We start from the raw sequence: 20427 nt of genomic DNA, 5'->3' as shown, positions 1-20427 counted from the left end.
TATATATATATATATATATATATATTAAATACATTACAATAACATAATATCTAATAAATTAATGCATAAATTCAAATAAACAAATATTAAAAGCATTAATGCCCATTATTCTTCCTCCAATACTTATTAATGAACAAAAACGAAAAAAAAAATGTAATGATGGTTGGTACTTGATAAACTTCAAAAGAAAAAAAAATTATCTTTTTGTCATTGAAAAAAGTTTCAATGTATCCGGACAAAAATTCTGTGATAGACATAAGGATCAGAACCTGCGCAATGATCATATAGATGATCAATTGTATAATTGACTTATTAAATCTGATGTATAATTGGATCGTGGGAGAGAAAAGAAAAGAAAAAGTGTAGCATTCACCCGAATTAGAAAGCTTGGGTTGTCACAGTACCCTTGAAAAGGTCAGAGGGTGATGAGAAAATGCAAGCTAAGCATACATGTCATCACAACTCATTTATCTACCACGTTTTAATGCTAGAAAAACGGGTTGTGTGCTTGGCCAATTTGAGCCTGGTCATAATACCATGACACAAAGAAGAGCAAGAGGGAAGGGAAGAGGGAAGAGGGAAGAGAGGACTGATAGAATAGAATTAACTATCTATCCTTCTATACCTCATCCTTCTTTTTTCTTTCCTCTTACAATCAAACAAATCTTGTTCTTCTGGGTTTCTAATTCTTTTCTACATTCAAAGATATCCATAAGCAGTTGGGGCTTATGACACTATAAACACTTTTGTCATAATTATTGTCCCTCCAGTGCTCTTCAAGCAGGTAGCATTCTCTTTTTCCTGTGGTTTTTCATCACCTTTCTCCGTTCGCAAATCTTAAAAAAGGAAAAAACACAAGCCAACTTTTACATTAAAGAAGTATCTCCATGCATGTAATGCACGCTATATATATATATATATATATATATATATATATATATATATATATATATATATATATATATATATATATATATATATATATATATATATATATTCTTGTCTATTTTGCCGATTATATATTTGACATATCATGAAGCCAATGTTACAAACGTATGTAATGTGAAGTTTTCAAGTTCAAACTATTTGGAATGTCCTATGAGCAAATGATTTTGGTAAATTTGCAGGCGGGGGGAAACACATTTCTTCAAGGCATATTCAACCAAATCAGGGGAATCTAGCTTAGTTGGTTGATAAAAAAAATATTCAACCAAATTCGAAGGTCCAAAATTAGAAGATTTAATAGCCTGATCCAGACCAAATTGAAAAAAAGTCTTACACCCAAAATAAGCCATGTCTCCAAGCACATTAAGAAGAGCCATAGGGGCAGTGAAGGATCAAACGAGCATAGGCCTGGCCATGGTGGGAAACAGCACCTCACTTGCTGACCTTGATGTGGCCATTGTGAAGGCAACAAGGCATGATGAGTACCCAGCTGAAGAGAAGCATCTGAAGGAGATTCTCAGCTTAACATGCTACTCTCGAGCATTCATCAGTGCATGTGTAAACACCCTCTCTAGGCGTCTCAGCAAGACTAGCAGTTGGACAGTGGCTTTAAAAACACTTATTTTGATTCAAAGGCTGTTATCAGATGGTGATCCTGCATATGAGCAAGAAATATTCTTCTCAACTCGCCGCGGAACACGCCTCCTAAACATGTCTGATTTCAGGGGCAACTCAAAATATAATTCATGGGACTTCTGTGCATTTGTGCGCACCTATGCGTTGTATCTAGATGAAAGGCTAGAGTACATGATGCAAAACAAGCGTGGAAAGCGTAGCAGGTTTGCTATTGATGAGGAAGAAGAGGAAACCATGGAAAGAGAAAGTAGATATAGTAGGGAAAGAGAAAAGAATAGAGAAATCTTGAAAGTCACACCATTGTGTGAAATGAAGACTGAGGAGCTATTTTCCAAAATGCAGCACTTGCAATTGCTGGTTGAGCGCTTTCTAGCTTGTCGTCCCACAGGTTTGTAATTATTACGACTAGTAAGCTTGTTTGGTAAAACCTTATTTTTCTTTGCAATTAGGAACCTATATGCATCTTAAAAAATACCATGATTATAAAAGTTTGCTTTTAAAGAACCTCCCAATAGAAACTATGTAGAAATGATATTTGCGCACTAAATTTGTTATTGAATATCCTGCATCTTTATAACAGCTCATAGTTTTTTCCAACTCAATAATTATTTTGAAATATCCTGATAAGTGTACACAAATTCACATTTTTCCAGTAGTTAGTATGAACTGCCATTTCAAACAAGTATCCACTTGTAATTTACCAACATTGATCAAGATGAGTAATCATGCACTCTTAATGCAGACATAGAATTTAGCAACTTACCATATATATATATATATATATATATATATATACAAAGCATAAAAAGCATCTTATGGTTTCAACTTAACAGGGAGAGCAAAGACACATCGAATTGTGATAGTGGCTCTCTATCCTATTGTGAAGGAGAGTTTCCAAATATATGACAACATTACAGAAATACTGTGTATCTTCATTGACCGTTTCATTGGCATGGAGTTACCTGACTGCATTAAGGTATATGACATTTTCTGTCGTGTTGGGAAACAGTATGATGAACTAGACTTGTTCTACAGCTGGTCCAAGAGTGTCGGAATTGCCCGCTCTACTGAGTACCCAGAGATTGAGAGGGTCACAACTAAGAAGCTAGAGGTCATGGATCAATACATCAGAGACAAAGCACAACACAAAAAGCTATACATCCAAGAAGAAAACAATGAAGAAGAAGAACCAGAGGAAGACATGAATGCAATCAAGGCACTGCCAGCACCAGAATATTTCAATGAGGAACCAGAAGAAGTGAAGGAAGAGACAAAGGAAGAAGATATAAAAGAAGAAAAATTGGTGCAAACAGAAGGTGATCTATTGAATTTAGGAGATGACATGGTGACAAGTCAAGAACATGGGGACAGCCTAGCCTTGGCACTATTTGATGGTGCTTTACCAACGAGTGCCACTCAAGCCCTTCCATGGCACGCTTTTGATGATGCAGCAGATTGGGAAACAGCATTGGTCCAATCATCCAGTAACTTGTCCAACCAGAAGCCATCATTAGGAGGCGGCTTTGACACATTGTTGTTGGATGGTATGTATAGACAAGCAGCAACAAATATGCAAAGACAAAGTCATGGGATGAATGGCAGTGCTAGCAGTGTGGCGCTAGGGTCAGCTGGAAGGCCTGCAATGTTAGCATTGCCAGCACCACCAACATCAGGGAGTGGTTCAAGTTTGGATAGTGCAGATCCATTTGCAGCCTCATTGGCCGTGGCACCTCCAGCTTATGTGCAAATGTCAGAGATAGAGAAGAAACAAAGGTTATTAATGGAGGAACAAGAAATGTGGCAACAATATGCAAGGAGTGGCATGCAAGGAAACGTTGCATTCACAAAACTACAACCTAACAATACTTATCACATGGGACAGTATCCACAAAACTATGGCCATTATTATCATTAATTAGGAAAAATTTTCCATTAGTTTGCAGTTGTACTAACCCCTGTAGAAATGTTTGTTCTAAACTCTTTGCAGTTTGATCACTGACAAAAGTGTACCCGAGAAAAAATTAAAAGAATATTGGGGTATGATTTCATTTCTCATGTATTCAATACAACATTTTTTTCACAACGCCATTTATCTCCCATCGGCTTAATTGCACATTTGCACTTTTAAGTACTATTGTTGAAACTCGAATTTGATCCCTCATTTTTTTCCTCACAAGGTTGGTACCTCAAAATTTGGCTCCCCACTATTGTACAATTTGACTCATTTGATAATCTCCCATATTCATTAACGGGCCCAGAGGCAAAAACAAGGAACACTACCGAGAAAACAAGTAGCCGCACAATCAAATAGCAAATGCAGCTGGAAGAAACCGGGAATACAATAGAAAACTCTAACACCTAAATACATAGACCATGGACTTGCTTAAGTCACCAGTCAGCAAGAGCTTCTGCCACTGGTGCATTTGCTTCTCTGAAGATGTGGTTACATTGAAAAGTGCAAGTGGAAGACAGATTACAAGAAAGATCTCTGACCAAGGTGAAGCAAAAGGTGGTAGAGTGAACACCCATTAAATATTGAAATATCAAGCTAATGAATGAAACAAAATTGCAAAGTTAAAATAGTGGTTGGCCAAATTCACAAGAAAAAAAGTAGGGAACCAAATTTGAATTTCAACAATAGCAGCATCAATGCACAACTCAAATTTAGAACAATTTTATGCAAAATCAAATGCTTGAAAACAATTAGCTATGGCTACCTTGTCATTTTCTAAACAAAGAAGCCTAAGGAGCACGAGCATTGACTGGTACGCTTAGTATAAAGATAGACACAGGCAACCCTGATAGAAAATTGCAACAATTCAAGGAAAGGAAGAGAAACTAGTCATTAATACTATAATCAGTGCATAAACAAAAACAAAATTGCAAATTCTAACATCCCCAAACACAAAATACTTCTGCAAAAATTAAAAGCCGAAGATGGCAATCAAACTGAGAAAAGTACAGAGAGTGTGTGAAATTGCAAATTCTAATATTCCATCTAGAAGAGAGATGTTCCTTTTCCCTTCTTGTCACCACCGATCTCAAAGTGCTTGCACCTCTGCAAAACAGAACCACATAGCAAGCATCAACCACGTGTTCAAAACGGCAATGAGCATGTTTGGGAATCAGTGGCAAAATTACTGTTTGAGGCAAAAGTAATTTTGCCAACACTTCTGCGTTCATTTTACTTTTATTCATTGGATTTGCATTGGTTCGTGCACAGCAGCATTTTCGACTGTAAACCAAACATGCACAATAACAATACAAAACGACGACGGAAAGTGATGCTTTACCTTGATAGCGTGCTGCGAGACATGCTTGCATCCTTGGCACTGGAGCCTCAACACAATTTTCTTGGTGGTTTTCGCCTAATTAATTAATTAAAAGTAAATTATTAGCAATAAAAACCATAAGGCAGTGTTTGGGGGAAACAGTAGAATTGTACCTTTTTGTGGAAAACGGGCTTGGTCTGGCCACCGTAACCGGACTGTTTGCGGTCATAACGGCGTTTTCCCTGAGCGGCGATGCTGTCCTTGCCCTTCTTGTATTGGGTGACCTTGTGGAGCGTGTGCTTCCTGCACTCCTTGCTCTTGCAGTAGGTCTTCTTTGTCTTCGGAACGTTCACCTGCAAGCAAACAAAAAACGATAATTGAAATCAAGAGTTGTTCAATCAAACGGATGAGAGTTGAGGGATGAAGATTGAAGATGAGCTTACCATTGCTGCGGAGATCGGTTGAGCAAACCAAAGAGCGGAGCCAAGGTGAAAGCACAATGTCTAGGGTTCAATGGCGAATTAGGGTTAGTTAAATGCTCTTTCTTTTAGGTTGGGCCTTCCAGTTGCATATAGAGAGTCATTGTTGTTCGAGTGTTGCTAGGTGCACCCAGCATTATTGTTGGTGCACCCAGCATTTTAACAAAATGGTAAAATTGTTTCTGCTTTTTTTTCTTCTTACGGATCAAGGTGATCCGTACGTTGATCCGTAAGACACTTCCGGATCAACTTGATCCGCAACTTCCGGATCAACTTGATCCGTAAGAAGAAAAACAATAATGTATTAATTAATTTGTTATATATAGTAATTTATTTTTTTAGTTGAAATTCTTGTAATTGAAAACGATTATGCAATACATGAATGCAAACAGTACATTAACTTCCACAATTAACTAACTCATGCTAATTTTGCGACAAGGACAACTCGTTTTCCATTTGCGGTACAGGTTTACTGAAAACAGCTAAAATTTCTATTGGCCCAATCTTTTTCTAGTAGTTAGACTCAATGAGCACCTTCATCACGTTCTCGTTGGTTTTGAGTTTAATTATTTCAAATTTTATAACTTTTTCTGAATATTCATGGTGACTTGGTTTTCGAAAAAATAATCGCCTTATCATTTGTGTTTCATCAACACCATAAGGGAGAATCCCACGAGGCGCTACTTGTTTGATCAAATCCTTCAGTTCATCCATGGTACATCCGGTGGGAATGTCAAAGTTTTTGGAATTTTTTCCTGTGAACGAGTAACCAACAAACTCATTTTGGAGTGACATGTGTCCACCTCCCATTGTAATATAGCAGGGCATCATGAGTAGGGGTCATAGTAGTTTCAAGTAAGTTTAAAATATCATTTGGGGTTCTAGCAATGCTACATAATAACTCAATCGGACCAACAAACGAAAATTCATGATTACACATTAACATTGTGTTAACATCAGCATCATCATTCAGTTGCATACATTGAAACCGAAATTGATTACCTGCATACGTGAAAGGCTGCCGGTAGTAAATTTCATCCAAAAATTGCTTGTCGGTTAGCTTAAGGGTATTGTGTATTCTGGTTTTTAACGTTTGAAAATCACACCCGTTAGGTACTCGAATGGGAACTGGAGTGGAAGCTTGGAAGGAAACACCACTGTCGTTGTGAACAATGGATCCATTTGGAAAAATAAAACCTAATGTGGAGTTCACAACTGTCTGACTGCTTGTCTCTCCAAAGAATGCCATAGTTTTTTGTAAGACTTGGGTTGATACTGAAACTTGTGCTTTCTTACAAGGTTAGGTTGTGCCATATATATAGATGAGTTTTAATATCAGTGCTGCATTTTTTAAAGATTGAAAATACGCATGCACATGCTTTCTGTATGTGTTGTCAACTACACGAATGACATGACATACTTTAGCTTGCATTAGATCTGCATGTGTAGTCATGCTGTGCAGGATCCTTTCACGCGCTTTATGTTAATGCAGACAACAATTTATCATACACGGTTTTCCATAATGTGTAGTCAAGTCAGACAACGATATATCATACATGTTTTTTTAGAATTAAGTAATAATTTTGTTGTGGACGTAACAAATAAATTACATGTTCAAAATGATCAGGCATTTATAAATTACATGTTCAATCATCATTTATGTTAACATAGTCTCTCCTGAACATTACGAAGCTCTTGTAATGTTGCATTCTGCTAATATATGGATTTGGCCATGACTTCGCCTGCGGATGACAATTGCTAGACCATAACAATGATACAGGCGGTAAGGGACAACGTTCTTTTAAATAAACCTGTTGTGTATGCGAAAAAAATGTTAACTCAATCCTACAAAACTCATTGCATAATCATAAAAAAATACTTCAGATCTACAATGTACCTTAACAAAATGATTGTCATACACATGATCGATACAAATTATACGATGCAATGAAGAATTTGTCAGCGGTTGACTTCTAAGGGGAAAGAATGTCATGCTTTGTTGTTTAGACAAGGATACAACGATTACGTTATACCTTGATGCAATGACATGTCCCATGTCTGTTATATCCATCCACTTATCCGTTGTCACCTGAATAAAACAAATATACACGTCAAACTTAATTTCAAACTAAAGTCTTAAAAATCAAATACATAAATTACATACCTTGGCCAATTCATGATTATGTACTCCAGAAATCAACTTCACCATCCAGCCTTCTCCTCCAACTACTGGCTTGCAACGAAGCTTGAAGGGACACCCACATTTCCTAGTCCCAATGTCTCTTATGATAAATTCTTTTTTCCTACACTTATATTCGCCACTCCTTTTACAGCCAATTAACACAAACGTACTCCTTCCTCTACTACCTGTGTTTGTGTCCGGCCTTAAAATCACCGTCACAAATCCGTTTTCATGAGCCACGGATCGAGCCCACCGTAAAACATCCTCTCGACACTCAAACACCTACAAAATCCACATAATTTAAGTTTTCTACCAGTATTCATTTTATTAAATATGTGACAAACATTAACATTATAACCTGAGAAGTCTTGAATGCATCCGAACAATCAACATGTGGTTCATTCGCACTACATGATTCTGCATTTTCATAATCCATATCCCCTCGTTCAGACATTATTTCATACATCCACTCATCTTCATCCATCTAACCAAATCAAACAAAAAATGACCATACAAAAAAATTAGTAATTTAAAAGAAAAAAGGAAAATAAATGCAAAAACAACAAATACAAAAAATAATACACTTATAGATCAACTTGATCCGGAAGCTTGTTAATACTCTTCCGGATCAAGTTGATCCGTAAGAGACTTCCAGATCAAGTTGATTCGAAACTCATCCGTACGTCCGCGACGAACAAACCACCATCTGCGTACCTCGTTTGCCGCCACCGACCACCGCAAAGCTCGACGCCGGAACCTTCACCTTCACCGCTGCGCTCAACGCTGTTACCCCCACGAACCAGAGGCAATGCCGCACGAAAAAGAGAAAACGAGAAGCAAAACTTTCTAAAAATGGAGGTAAGAAGCTTTTCTGAAAAAAAAATTACATTTTTAAGGAAGAAAGGTGGTAGGGGCAATTTTTGCATTTAATAGCTTTGCTGGGTGCACCAGCAAAAATGCTAGGTGCACCTAGCAACACTCTTGTTGTTCGGGCTGAATTTTGTGGCCCAAATTAGATTCTTAGACCCTTAAACTCTTCAAACAAAAAATTACTAGACCCTTAAAAAGCTATTGGTGGATAAAAATAAAGGGTGGACACATAAATAAAATGCAAAAAAAAAGGGGTAAGATTGAATGGTGACTGGTATTTTTAAGCAAAATCCGAAAAGGCTAATTTCATGAAATAATAATTAGAAAAATAAAAAAAAAAGTTATATATGGACGATGTACATTCTTATCCGATATTAGTTTTAGACCACGTATCGACTTAATTAAAGTACTTTGTCACTAAGATAAATCACACAGTACTAGCTTTTAAATTTTCCTCTTTAGACAAATTGAATTGGCTAGTCTGAGCCAATTTCAATAACATTGTTTTCACACACACATCTATATATAACACCTTTTCATAGTAAATTAATCAATAAAAAATTTAAAGAATTTGTTTGCATACACGTTTACTTTCTAGAAAGATACTAGTAAGCTACTATTTTGGTGTATTTTTAGAAAATAAAAATATATCTTACTAATACATTCCTTCTAAAAAAATAATTGAACATATGTTAACAATCATGGCTACTAACATTAATTCACTAATTTTTTAAAAGAAGTATGGCAACATACTATACTTTCATCTTTTAATAAAACTAAATTACCATTTGATTGGTTAGTCACACTTCACCTTGCATTGATCGATCAATGAAGTGCAAAAGTTTTAAAAACAAGTCTAATTGGTTTGATAGGAAATCAATGTAGTCACTTGGCCAAACGATACAAAAAGTTGGTAAGGAGTTTGATTGCCAATATCTATGAAAAATAATATATTTGTTAAGAAAGATGAACATTTTAAATAGATTTCAATATCTCAAATATTAATTCTTAACTCAGTTAAAAATACCATAGGAGCACCTAAAACAAAAATAATCCAAACTACGAATAAAGAAGCAGATTAATAATGTGTAAGAACCATTTTCACTGAATAGATTGAACTAGTTTTTCAAAAACATTTTTTTTAATTCTAAAATAAATAAAAACTCATATGATGATGTTTATATAATAAGCAACTAAGCTATTATACTTATTTAACTTTTCTTTATAAATTTTATTTTATATGATAATAATTTGACTGTAAGTATCATTTGAAGTGGTTGGGCGAGTGTATTCGGATGAACAAGCAGAGAGTGTGTAGTGCGTAGGGTTTAAGATCGCGTTCTTTAGATGAACGAGTTATCTCAGAAGCAGACTCTTGTTGTCCATGGGATTGCTGGTGCTGGTTCGGTGGCTTTAGCCACCGCCTTCACTTACCCTCTTGACACCATGAAAGTCCTCATTCAGGTTCTCACTTTTTCTTCATTTTAATCACTACCTATCTATATCAATTGCTTCAATCTCGCTTTTTCTTTATTCAAAGGTTGGTTCCAGCACCGGTAAAGAATTGGACCATACCCATGTTTTGACCAGACTACTCTCTGTATCCGGCAATGCAGGTAATTGTAAAGCTACTCTTTTTTTTCTCTTCTTCTGGGGCTTAGGCTTAGGTCATGTTTCGATAAATTTCTTCGTAACCGCTTATTGAAGTAGAAAATACAGTAAGATAAAAATAAATGAAATAAACGTCTCGCTTGAGTTAAAATTAGCTTATGCATATGTTAGTCAGCTTTTTGGAGAAGCTAAATGAGAGAAGCCTCTTTTAAAAAAGCTGATTTTAACTAATGCATCTGTTACTTTTAGCTTATTGGAGAAACCTATCCAAACAGGCCTTTACTGAATGATAAGTTGCTTAGGAGAAATCCTGAACCTTAAATGTGTGTATGCATGATAGACACGAGAATGCTGGATGATGATGGACACGGTTTACTAATTCTTAGTAGTTTGTGCGCTGGATTAATAGAAAAGGGCTTTGTTTTGGCATTTATATTTGGTCACATGGTACAGGTTTTGTGAAGCTAACTGCATGTTCTTATTGGTTTCTTGATGCACAAACTGTATATACACAGTATGTTAACTCGGTTGTCTTGTTGTATTTGGGCATTTTAGGTTTGTTCAATGGTTTTGGCTGGTTGTTGGTTGGAAGGATTTTTGGTCTGGGAGCACGATTTGGGGTTTATGAAATCCTGTCTGCCTTTTATAAAGGTAATTCCCAAGTTTTTCTTTGACTTCTTTTGTAAGATTTTTCATGAAATGAAGTGGTACTACTTTGTTTTAACTGCTTATGGCATGTTTCTCTTTTGATCAGTCATTCAAGATTGAAGTTTCAGTATGTCTGTAGATTGCGTGGCATTGTGTGATTTTGAGATGACCTTTTGATTGTTTGACCTAGAGTTCATTACTTTTTCTTTTTCTTTTTGATTTTCATGATACCTTTTTGGAGTCTGTTGTTTGCAAATTACAATTTTTTAGTGCATTTCTTTTTTGGTGGAGAATGATTTGGGTGCTCAGAAGTAAATTTTTTGGCACTTGGCAGATGGTCGGGAAAATAATTATTTGTTTGCTTCTGAGGCTCTTTTGGCTGGCGTGGTAGCTGGTGCCATTGAGGCAGTCATAAGCTCTCCATTCGAACTCATCAAGCTTCGTATGCAAGTTAGCTCTGCTTCATATGTTCCTAGCTCCAACTTTGCTTTGGAAAAGGGGGCTCGTACACCTTTAATTGCAAGATTACTTCATGGCTGTTATCCAGACAGGAGGGCATTGGACCAATATATTGGTCTCATCTCCACCCTAAAAGCCAAAAATACAAACCTGACCAGTGCGTTGCTAGAGTATCCATGGACAATGACAGGATCTGGGAGTCCACCATCAGTTTCCAATGTCAGGAGACCATCTGACATTATATCTTTGGAAGGATGGAGCACATTATGGAGAGGTCTCCGTTCTGGAATTGTCCGAGATTCTGTGTTTGGTGGCGTATTTTTTTCGACCTGGCAATTTCTGCACCAAGCAATGCTAGATTGGAAGGCTGCAGGGATGAATCCTCCACCCAGGTTCATATCTTATTCAATAATTAAATGAACATTTATTTTGTATCAAACTTCCTTCTGCTATGTTTAGTTATATTTTTTTTAGGAAAAGTAGCTTTGTGAAAAAATTCTGATTGCGGAGTGATCTATCTACAGCGGATGATTTTTAATATTTTTTTTTACATTTTCTACTTTTTTATTTCCTTGTACATAGATTGAGTTGTAATAATCTGTATGTTCAATAGCAATTGTTTGTTTTGTGGCAGTAAATTCTGGATAGGGTTAATGTGGATTAGGTTTATGGGTTTCTTGTTTTTCATTTTATGTTTGAATTTTTCTAAGTGGATATGCTATTCTATGCACTTGTACTTCCAATTAAACGAGTGATCTGCATCAAGAGAACCAATCGGTAGCTGTCAGATACTTGATGCATTAAATTATATATTTTTTCATCTACTAGTATTTTTACATTAATTAGTTTAATTGCAAGTTTAATTATTATTTTTTGGTCTAAGCGTGCTTGTCCTGACTCAGGTTAAATGAAGAAGTCGGTCCATTGTCTCCTTTGACTGTTAGTCTTACTGCTGGATTCTCAGCTTCAGTTGCTGCTGCTGCTTCCCATAGTTTTGATACTACAAGAAGTAGATCGCAGTGTACTGTGCTGCCAAAGGTATGAATAATGCTGGTTGTTATTGAAAAGTTTGAAACCATGCGAATTATTGTCTTTGTTCTGATTACTCTTTCATGTCAAGGTCTTGGTGTTAACCAGAAAAGGAAATGGTTGTGTTTGAATATTTTCTATATATAGATTTTGGTATTTTATAGCAATATCTTTGCACTAAGAATTACTTTTCTTTTCTGACAAAAAAAAATATATTTGAAGAACAGGAGTACAAAGGACAAGGAGGCCAACATAGTCTACTTAAACTAAAGAAAAGTTAACACATGAATACAGAGTAACTCTTTAAAGTTTAATATCTACATTCAACCAAATAGAACAAAACCATATCATGATGATGCTGCAAAAAAAATTCTGTCCCTTATTAGGTCCAATGTCAACATTTTTCTTTATTATCCAAGACCTCAGCGTGTTATTAAAAAAATTTCTGTTTTGCCTGATAGGATGAAGTGTTTTTCTATTTCCAGAGATGTTCCTCTATTGTCCCAGCAATCAACTGTAGGATTCTGTCCTGATAGTCAGCAAGTTTTGTGTTTCCACTTTCCATACTTGCTGCCCAAAAGTTTAGTACTGATATCTAGTTAGTAAAGTCAAACTTTAAAACTAAAGATAGTGAGGCAAAATGCTTGAATTATGTACGACTACATTAAGCATGGTTCACTGGCAGGTTAGTTTGAGAAATTGTATTCATATTTCCACAAGTGACCCACAACTCACATGTGGATCATACCAGTGTTCTTTGCTTAAACTAAATCTTGATGTTGTCATGCAAATTTTGATTAATATTAATATCTCAATAAAGTAAAACAAATACAGTAATTTCATTTCATGTATTTCCTAATTGCAACCAATCTGATAGCAATTCACACTTTGTATGGTTCTAGTACATCTCTATGGAGAGAAAGATTCTGAAGTGGAAACGACCAGGAAACAAGTTTGAAAGAATTACTGGGATCCATCCTTCTGACAGGGGTGTCTTGTTCCGTGGTATTGGTTGGCGAATGGCTCGCTCTGGGTTGGCTTCATTCATTATTGTAGGAAGTTATTTATTTGTTGCTGATCAGCTTGCTTCTAGTTTGACTTAATTACCACTTGATACCCCCTTTTTGGTTAATATGTAATGTTTACTATTTTTCTCCTGGAGAAGTCACATTTGGGATGCTGCTCTGTACTAGTTAGTAAAGAAAAATAGAAAGGAGACAGTAGAAAGAGAGGAGACTGCATTTGTTCTATACATATAAAAGATCCTTGATGTGGGGATTCACTATGGGAATTTGATTTTTAAATTCTCTTATACAAGAGTTTGTACCTTCCAATGACTGGTAATTAAATAAGAGTATGCATTTTCTGTATGTTCATGTATTGTAGCATCCCTTTCTTTCTCTGAGTTTGAATATAAAAGTAATTAGCTTTATGAACCATGTGGTCATTCTTTAAATTTTATACCGACCTTCACATTTTGCCTAATTACACCACCCACCCACATCCGTTTTTCTGCCCTCGAAGCAATTTTTGTATACTTGTATCTAACAATTGTATTTATTTATACAGCATGTTCTAGTATTTTGGTAATACAAAATACAAACTATTTGCTTATGAACTTCATATCCTTAGCCTGTTTATGTGACCCCCTTAATTGGGTTAGCTTTCTCTTGAGAGCCCTCATGGTGCAAAACCACAAGACACTTTTTTTTTCCTCTTTTTGTTTCCTTCATATATTAGGACCTTTGTCCCTTGGGCGACAAGTTCTCCCCCTTTAGCACACTCAAAACTCACTCAGTATTTTCACCTTTGAACGCCTTTTCCCTTTTGAGTAATCCCTTTGTGTGGGGTTGACTTATTTTGAACTTTTCTGTTGACTTGTGAGGGTTGCATGGGTGGGTTGGTATAATTAACTTCACTCAAAAGCTACATAGGTATTGGCCTCACAATCATGCTCTCTCGTTGTACTTTTTGCCATTGTAAGGGGGAAACAAATAATTCCTAGAAAACAAGCAAGCCAAATAAATGGCCAATAGGGTTGGGTTAGATGAGTACTTCTCAAACACCTGCCTTCCACTTTGTGGCTTTCAAATACATAAATTTTGTTGCAATTGCAAACAACCAAAGCTTTATGAACAAGGTGAAAACCAAGGCCCATTTGGGGAGGGTTTTCATGACAGATCATAATGACTTCCAATTTCATTTGGCATTTTCAACTTTACAGGTCCAAATATAGTTTGTGAGATTGAGAGCCACAAAGTATAATTATGTGGTTCTTCTAAGTAATGACTTTTGGTCTCTTTGAAGTTGCCACCGAAAATCACACCTCTCTCTCTCACACTCAAGTCACATGTGTTATGTTGATAAGCAAGCACGAGTGAGATGATTAGGAGGTTCAGTGGTTACGAGCTGATTAAGCAATGAAATAGTATTAATTATTATTATAAGAAACAACGGAGGGAAGGTAGAGTTGTTTCGTAAACGATGGACTCGTGGACACGAAGATTGAAGGGGGAACATACTTAGATAAGACAAAACCTCCACTTTTTTTTTTTTTTTTTTCATTTAAGTACAAGTTTCAGATGATGGATTCTATCTTAAGATTTCAAAGCACGTTTTGACTTGTGTGAAGAGCCACATGACTTTGAATTACCATTTTAATCGAAAACCAAGAATTATTTTCTTACAATAAGATTGTGCGAGATTTTCTATGACCATATAAGAGATAGAAGGAAAAGAAAGAAAAAAGTGTGTAAAGTGATGAAAACTAATATTATAAGAAAATATTATACGACAATTAGGGGTGGAAATAGGCCAGACCATGCCAGGCTTTAAAAGGCCTGAGCCTAGCCTACGATTAATTTTTGAGGCCTGAGCCTGGCCTATAGCCTATCAAAGGCTTTTATTTTGACTCGGTCTGTCCTTCTTAAAAGTCTAGCCTAGCCTGATAGCCTATTTAAAAGCCTATTTAAAAATCTTCTTCACATTAAATCTTTAATATTCCTAGTTATTTTTACCAAAAAAAAAATAACACACCTTCTATAATAGGCTAAACAAGGCCTTAATATATAATTTGTCTTAATTTTTAATCTAACGTTAATTTAGTTGGTAGTCCTAAAAATATATTAATAATATAAACAGAAATCACCAAATGATATAAAATAATCTAAAACAAAAGAAAACCTCATACTTGAGGTAGTATCATCGAGGTAGTATCATCCAAGTCTATCAAACCAACATATTAATTATTATAACAAAAAAATAAAGTCTACATCTCCATTCTATTTGAACAGAAACGGTGCATAAAATATCTACCAATAAAATTAATAGTAACGTCATTTCATCATTAGCTCCTCCATATTCACCATAAGATAAGATATGATAGGATATGATTGATTTTTGTATATGAACGTAATAGGATATAATAATATATGATTTTTGTATAGGAACATAATAGGATATGATAAAATATGATTTTTGTATAGGAACGTAGGATATGATAGGATATGATTTTTATTTGCTCTAGAATATAGTAACGTAATAAAAGAAAAATGAAACCTAATAGGAATAGAAAAAGGAATTATTAACAGAAAAAACTAATAAAAATAATGAGAAATATAAAGAAACTCACACCTTGTAATTAAAATTTTACTTAATTATATGAATGGAATCTGCTAGTTGTTTTAAAAAATAATATTAATTGTACCCAAAAAATAATATATATATATATATATATATATATATATATATATATATATATATATATATATATATAGGCCGGCCTATCAGGCTTATAAGGCTTTTTAATAAGCTTAAGCCTAGCCTATTTAATTTAATAGGTTTTTAAAAAAGCCTGAGCCTAACCTTTTAATTAAATAGGCCAGGCCAGGTCAGGCTTTATGTAGGCCAGGTCGTAGGCCTCTGTAAGCCGGCCTACCCTATTTCCACCCCTAACGACAATATAAGTATATGACTTATTAAAAAATTACTTCACAGTGTGACTTGAAAGAAAAGGTGTATCCAAATTCTGAAATTGTAAGAAGACAATTTCAGTGTGGTATTGTGGTTTGATGCTGCCAAGTACTACTTTGTTTTATTCCTAACTGAATGCAGTGACTAAGTTGTGGAAGAAGATTGCTATAATTATTCATATTGTTCCTCTATATGCAGGACATTAGAGAGTGAATAAAAATGATGAGATGTAATTGATTTCCTCTTGTTAGTGGATTTAATACACGGGTCAAATAGTTTCATCCTTTTTCTTAGTAGCTTTGAGATGTCAGTTATTACATTACTTTAGTTAATTAGTATAAAGCGAAACATAAAGGTAATGCTATGAAAGCTTATGCCTGTTTTTATCATAATCCTGAAATTTCAACATCCTATCAAAACCCAATTATTAAACTTGAAAGAAATATATATATTTGTCGAGGGGCAGTGTGATGGCCCATATTCTTTTGTATTACCTTTCTTTAATTTTGTATTTGTCTTTCACTTTCATATTTTTTAGTATGACGATAACTACAAGGTTTTGATTCTTTTGAATTTATAACTTCACAACCTATCCAAGTTCCTCACGAAAAACGAAGTTTGCTCCACACAAAATTTTCCTTTGGAAAAACGGAAGTTGTATCGTGGTTTTTTTTTTTATTTTTAAAAAAGGTGTTAAATGCCTTTTTAAATATAAAACAAACAAGCTATTAGTATTCGCTACAAATCAATATTGTATTAAGCACGCTATTGCCAAAAGAATCATTGCAATAAGTTGACTTCAACGCTGATGTTGTTAATTATACCATTTGTTTCACCAATTAACTAAACATACTACTAGAAATTATTATAAGTATTATATATTCTAAAAAATATCCCTTTTTATTTCTCAGAGTATGTTTTACTCGATAAATGAGGGTTTTTTTTGGAATACATGACACTAATTAAAGCGAGGACTCCTTTTTAACAGTTTTTCTTCCATACATATAAATTTTGAAATCAACCTTAAGACTACTTACATAAAATATTCGAGCTCTTTCTATTTGAAACAGTAGGTGTATGATAAAACTTAAGATATCAACAAATATTATACGCTAGCACTCCTCACGTATGAAAAAGAGTTTTCGTGAGAGAAATAAAAATTATTTCAGTGATAACTATTTCTCGAAATATATTGGTTTTTTGTAATTGACTAAGAAATGCAAATAAGTTATTTTTTATTTTTTTATGTTAGATTAAGTTTAAATTTTATAAAACAACTTATTTTTGTGGATAACAAAAGCTATAACTTCTATTATTTTTTCTCTTCGTGAATAAAACATTTTACCGGCATTAACTACGGCGTCAAATCATGTCAAATATAATGTAAGCTTCATTATATCATTAATTAACGGATATTGTATTAATTTGAGATAGATACTAATTAATGATGAAGATACCCAATAATGGAGTTCTCAAATTTGTGATAATTTGAAAGAAAGAATTTGTGATTTTTTTTATTATTTGGCACAACGATCAATTTGTGATTATTGATTTTTAATCCATCATTGTATTCGAAGTTTGTCATAAAACTTTCAAAGCTCCTGGTCATTATCGTGTCTGTTCTAGTGGATATGTAAGGGGAGAGAAGAAAGAACCTCATGAATGAGGTAAGCATCATGGACTGGTGTCACTCATTTTGTGATGACAATATATGGATATAATATAGTGCTCGTCTTGGTGCTTTAAAGCATGCGAAAGCTTGCATCACACATGACTTGATGCTTCCCTAAGCAGGAACCCATATGCCATAAAAACAAAACAAAAAAATAAAATAAAATAAAATGTTCCTTAGCATTGTGACACAAGACAACTAGCTAACAAATACCATCAAAGTAGGCAAAAGCTATAAAAGCCTAATAGGACTATTGCCCAATGTTCAGTTGGAAGCATTCCCTTACAGTGCTCAATGGGCTCCACAATCACAATCCTCCTCAAGTTTCATGAATATAAATCTAGCTCATTCATTCTCTCAACACTATCCCTTGCACGTGAGGATCCAAACTCCCAATTGAGATGAGATAAATCCCATGGCTTTCAATTTCACCACTCCCTACCCCAAAAGAAAATTAAATTTCACTTTTTTTTTTCATTTGTTCTATGAAAATATAATCCATGTTTTAGTATAAGGGTGAATTTTGCATTGGCTTCTGAAGGCCTAATATATAATCCATGTAGTTAATCTCATCTTATTAAGACTTTTTTTTTAAGCAAAAGGATGTGCAGAGATAGCAAGGTAGGGGCAAACATTCTAATAAGGTTGACATCCTTGTTTCTACCTAATCTCTGTTGCACCAAAAGATGTTATATATAATAAAAAAAAAAGGAAAAAGAGATAACAAGCATGGAGGATAAGACTTTGTTGCTGTTCTTCTATGAAAATATCTTTAAGTGCACAAAACTTTCATGCAACAGTAGTAAAGTGATTATATGCTAAATTGATGATACATGTAAAATTAAATTAAGAAACAAGAAATAGACCTTTTGCATATCTTATCTTGAATTGGAGGAATGAAGACTCCTATATTAATGGCTGAGAATAGATACTAGATATGTGATTATCCACGTGTTGGAATAAGGACTAAAGAGCGTAGAATTTTCCAAGATTGACCTCTGCTTGTAGTAGTGAATGGGATCTTTGAAAGCATAACGTCACACTGCATATTGTTTGGCCACGAATTTCATCTAGTGCCCCACTTGAAAGGCTGCTATATAGAAATCTAGCTATAGCGACTTCACTGATTACAATGGCAGCTAAAAACTGCTAATGCATTTAACTACAACCAGTAAATAACAATATTAATAATAATGATAACAACAATTAGCTTAAACTAATATCCTATTTGGATATAAAATGCAGCTAACTAGATCACTTGCATAATCATCTAATTTGGCAAACTTATTTCTTCAAGATCATCCAATGACAAGAAAACTTCATCCAAACAAGAGAGTTCTGTACCATCACCATCATCATCGTTATCCTGTTCATAAACTTGACATATCACCCATTTATTATGGTCCTGAATCAAACAACAAAGTAAACAAAGTTAAAATACAATCAATTATCAAAGATAACTTTTCATATCAAAATTTAGCTGATCAATGATAGTTGTTAGTTTTTGTTAATTATGTTCCGTAAATTATGTGTGCACTACGTACTAACTAACCGGTTTAGGTTGTGATCTTCTTTTAGATGATCTGCTAGAGGAATCAGAATCTAATAGACGATACTCTTGCATTATCCAATTGGTTGTGTTACCATCAGGGGCTTCTCCCAAATGGAACACATAATATTTCTTCATGCCAACTCTCTTATTGCTTGAGCTTGAAACCACTGGCTCTTCCATTCCCATTGGCATCCAATAACCATTGCCAGTGACCCTATTTTGTGTCCTTCTGCTGTAGTAGTACCATTGCTTTCCCTCTGCCAAAGCTCTACCTGCAGCAATGCACAACCACCACACTTGATTAATACACACCAACTTCAATTTAATAATCTCTACCTATTTGTCATGTCAATCTGGCATGGATTTTTCTCTATGTATGTATTGAGACTCTTTTTTTTTTCGAAACATTTCTGTTCAAGACACTGCCGCCACTAAATGTATGCATCTCTCTCATTGGCAACTCACGTGGAAATCCGCGTACTAAACATAGACACTTCTCTCAACATAAATTCGAACCTTGGTTATTGATACATAAATTAATAAAGAATAGTGGATGTGTATATATAGATGTACCATGAAGTTCCCAAGGATCATATGGGTAGAGTTCAAGATCAGGGATGACATCTGGATGGCAAGGAAGAAGGTTTGCCTTTCTTTGAAGGAAATGAACAACAAGCTCTTCATCTGTGGGGTAGAAGCGAAACCCGGGTGGGAGGTTGACATTGTTATCTCCCATTTTTGGAGCAAAGGAAGGAAGGTTGGAGTGAAAGAGCAATGGAAAATGAAGGTGGTGGGTGACAAGGTATATATGGTGTGGTATTTATAGAATTGTGATGCAAAGAAGGGAAAGAGAGAATAAAGACTAAATGGAGATATAAGAGACTGACGTGAAACTGAAGTTGGTGTTTATCACATACAAATACAATACTACAATACTGCTTATACATATCTCAATATTTTATCAAGTGTTTGATAAAAGTTTTGAGTACTTTCAGCACTCAACATCAAGCAAGCAAGGCGGCGGATAACAGAACGTGATGTACCACTTAGCCAAAACGAGATCTCCTCAAACTATGTTGGAGAGAGAGAGGCTTGTGTGT

General features: G+C 34.9%; 4 protein-coding genes across 4 annotated transcripts; 2 read left to right on the top strand and 2 right to left on the bottom strand.

Annotated features, from left to right (window-relative positions):
• LOC100808441 (putative clathrin assembly protein At4g02650) lies at window positions 1-3655 on the top strand. The gene is made up of 3 exons (XM_026128456.2): window positions 1-784; window positions 1128-1969; window positions 2415-3655. The coding sequence occupies exons 2-3, from the start codon at window positions 1294-1296 to the stop codon at window positions 3494-3496; spliced, it is 1758 nt and encodes a 585-aa protein (XP_025984241.1). The 5' UTR covers window positions 1-784; window positions 1128-1293; the 3' UTR covers window positions 3497-3655.
• A 643-nt stretch (window positions 3656-4298) lies between these two features.
• Window positions 4299-5358, bottom strand: LOC100305488 (putative 60S ribosomal protein L36a). Its single transcript, NM_001249190.3, has 4 exons — window positions 5297-5358; window positions 5027-5206; window positions 4875-4949; window positions 4299-4639 (listed from the first exon to the last, which is right to left on the bottom strand). Exons 1-4 carry the CDS (start codon window positions 5297-5299, stop codon window positions 4580-4582), a joined length of 318 nt encoding a protein of 105 aa, NP_001236119.2. The 5' UTR covers window positions 5300-5358; the 3' UTR covers window positions 4299-4579.
• Window positions 5359-9632: 4274 nt separating this feature from the next.
• On the top strand, window positions 9633-13501 carry LOC100813634 (mitochondrial coenzyme A transporter SLC25A42). The gene is made up of 6 exons (XM_003524707.5): window positions 9633-9848; window positions 9925-10000; window positions 10551-10646; window positions 10978-11494; window positions 12005-12140; window positions 13034-13501. Exons 1-6 carry the CDS (start codon window positions 9732-9734, stop codon window positions 13232-13234), a joined length of 1143 nt encoding a protein of 380 aa, XP_003524755.1. The 5' UTR covers window positions 9633-9731; the 3' UTR covers window positions 13235-13501.
• A 5088-nt stretch (window positions 13502-18589) lies between these two features.
• Window positions 18590-20427, bottom strand: LOC100813096 (NAC domain-containing protein 104). The gene is made up of 3 exons (XM_003524706.4): window positions 19901-20427; window positions 19328-19599; window positions 18590-19180 (listed from the first exon to the last, which is right to left on the bottom strand). Exons 1-3 carry the CDS (start codon window positions 20061-20063, stop codon window positions 19046-19048), a joined length of 570 nt encoding a protein of 189 aa, XP_003524754.1. The 5' UTR covers window positions 20064-20427; the 3' UTR covers window positions 18590-19045.

Source organism: Glycine max, chromosome 5 (genome assembly GCF_000004515.6).
Source record: "Glycine max cultivar Williams 82 chromosome 5, Glycine_max_v4.0, whole genome shotgun sequence".
Lineage (NCBI taxonomy): Eukaryota > Viridiplantae > Streptophyta > Magnoliopsida > Fabales > Fabaceae > Glycine > Glycine max.
This window is presented reverse-complemented; position numbering and strand designations above follow the sequence as displayed.

What these genes read in the sequence shown, in the direction of transcription:
- LOC100808441 (XM_026128456.2), top strand. Translation starts at nt 1,294, where the DNA reads ATGTCTCCAAGCACATTAAGAAGAGCCATAGGGGCAGTGAAGGATCAA. An exon ending in TCTAGCTTGTCGTCCCACAG is followed by an intron (nt 1,970 to 2,414) that starts GTTTGTAATTAT and finishes TCAACTTAACAG; the next exon opens with GGAGAGCAAAGACACATCGA.
- LOC100305488 (NM_001249190.3), bottom strand. An exon ending in AGCCCGTTTTCCACAAAAAG is followed by an intron (nt 4,950 to 5,026) that starts GTACAATTCTAC and finishes TTAATTAATTAG; the next exon opens with GCGAAAACCACCAAGAAAAT. An exon ending in TCTCGCAGCACGCTATCAAG is followed by an intron (nt 4,640 to 4,874) that starts GTAAAGCATCAC and finishes TCTGTTTTGCAG; the next exon opens with AGGTGCAAGCACTTTGAGAT.
- LOC100813634 (XM_003524707.5), top strand. Translation starts at nt 9,732, where the DNA reads ATGAACGAGTTATCTCAGAAGCAGACTCTTGTTGTCCATGGGATTGCT. An exon ending in CCTGTCTGCCTTTTATAAAG is followed by an intron (nt 10,647 to 10,977) that starts GTAATTCCCAAG and finishes GGCACTTGGCAG; the next exon opens with ATGGTCGGGAAAATAATTAT. An exon ending in AGTGTACTGTGCTGCCAAAG is followed by an intron (nt 12,141 to 13,033) that starts GTATGAATAATG and finishes GTATGGTTCTAG; the next exon opens with TACATCTCTATGGAGAGAAA.
- LOC100813096 (XM_003524706.4), bottom strand. Translation starts at nt 20,063, where the DNA reads ATGGGAGATAACAATGTCAACCTCCCACCCGGGTTTCGCTTCTACCCC. An exon ending in TGATCCTTGGGAACTTCATG is followed by an intron (nt 19,600 to 19,900) that starts GTACATCTATAT and finishes GCATTGCTGCAG; the next exon opens with GTAGAGCTTTGGCAGAGGGA. An exon ending in GAAGATCACAACCTAAACCG is followed by an intron (nt 19,181 to 19,327) that starts GTTAGTTAGTAC and finishes TGTTTGATTCAG; the next exon opens with GACCATAATAAATGGGTGAT.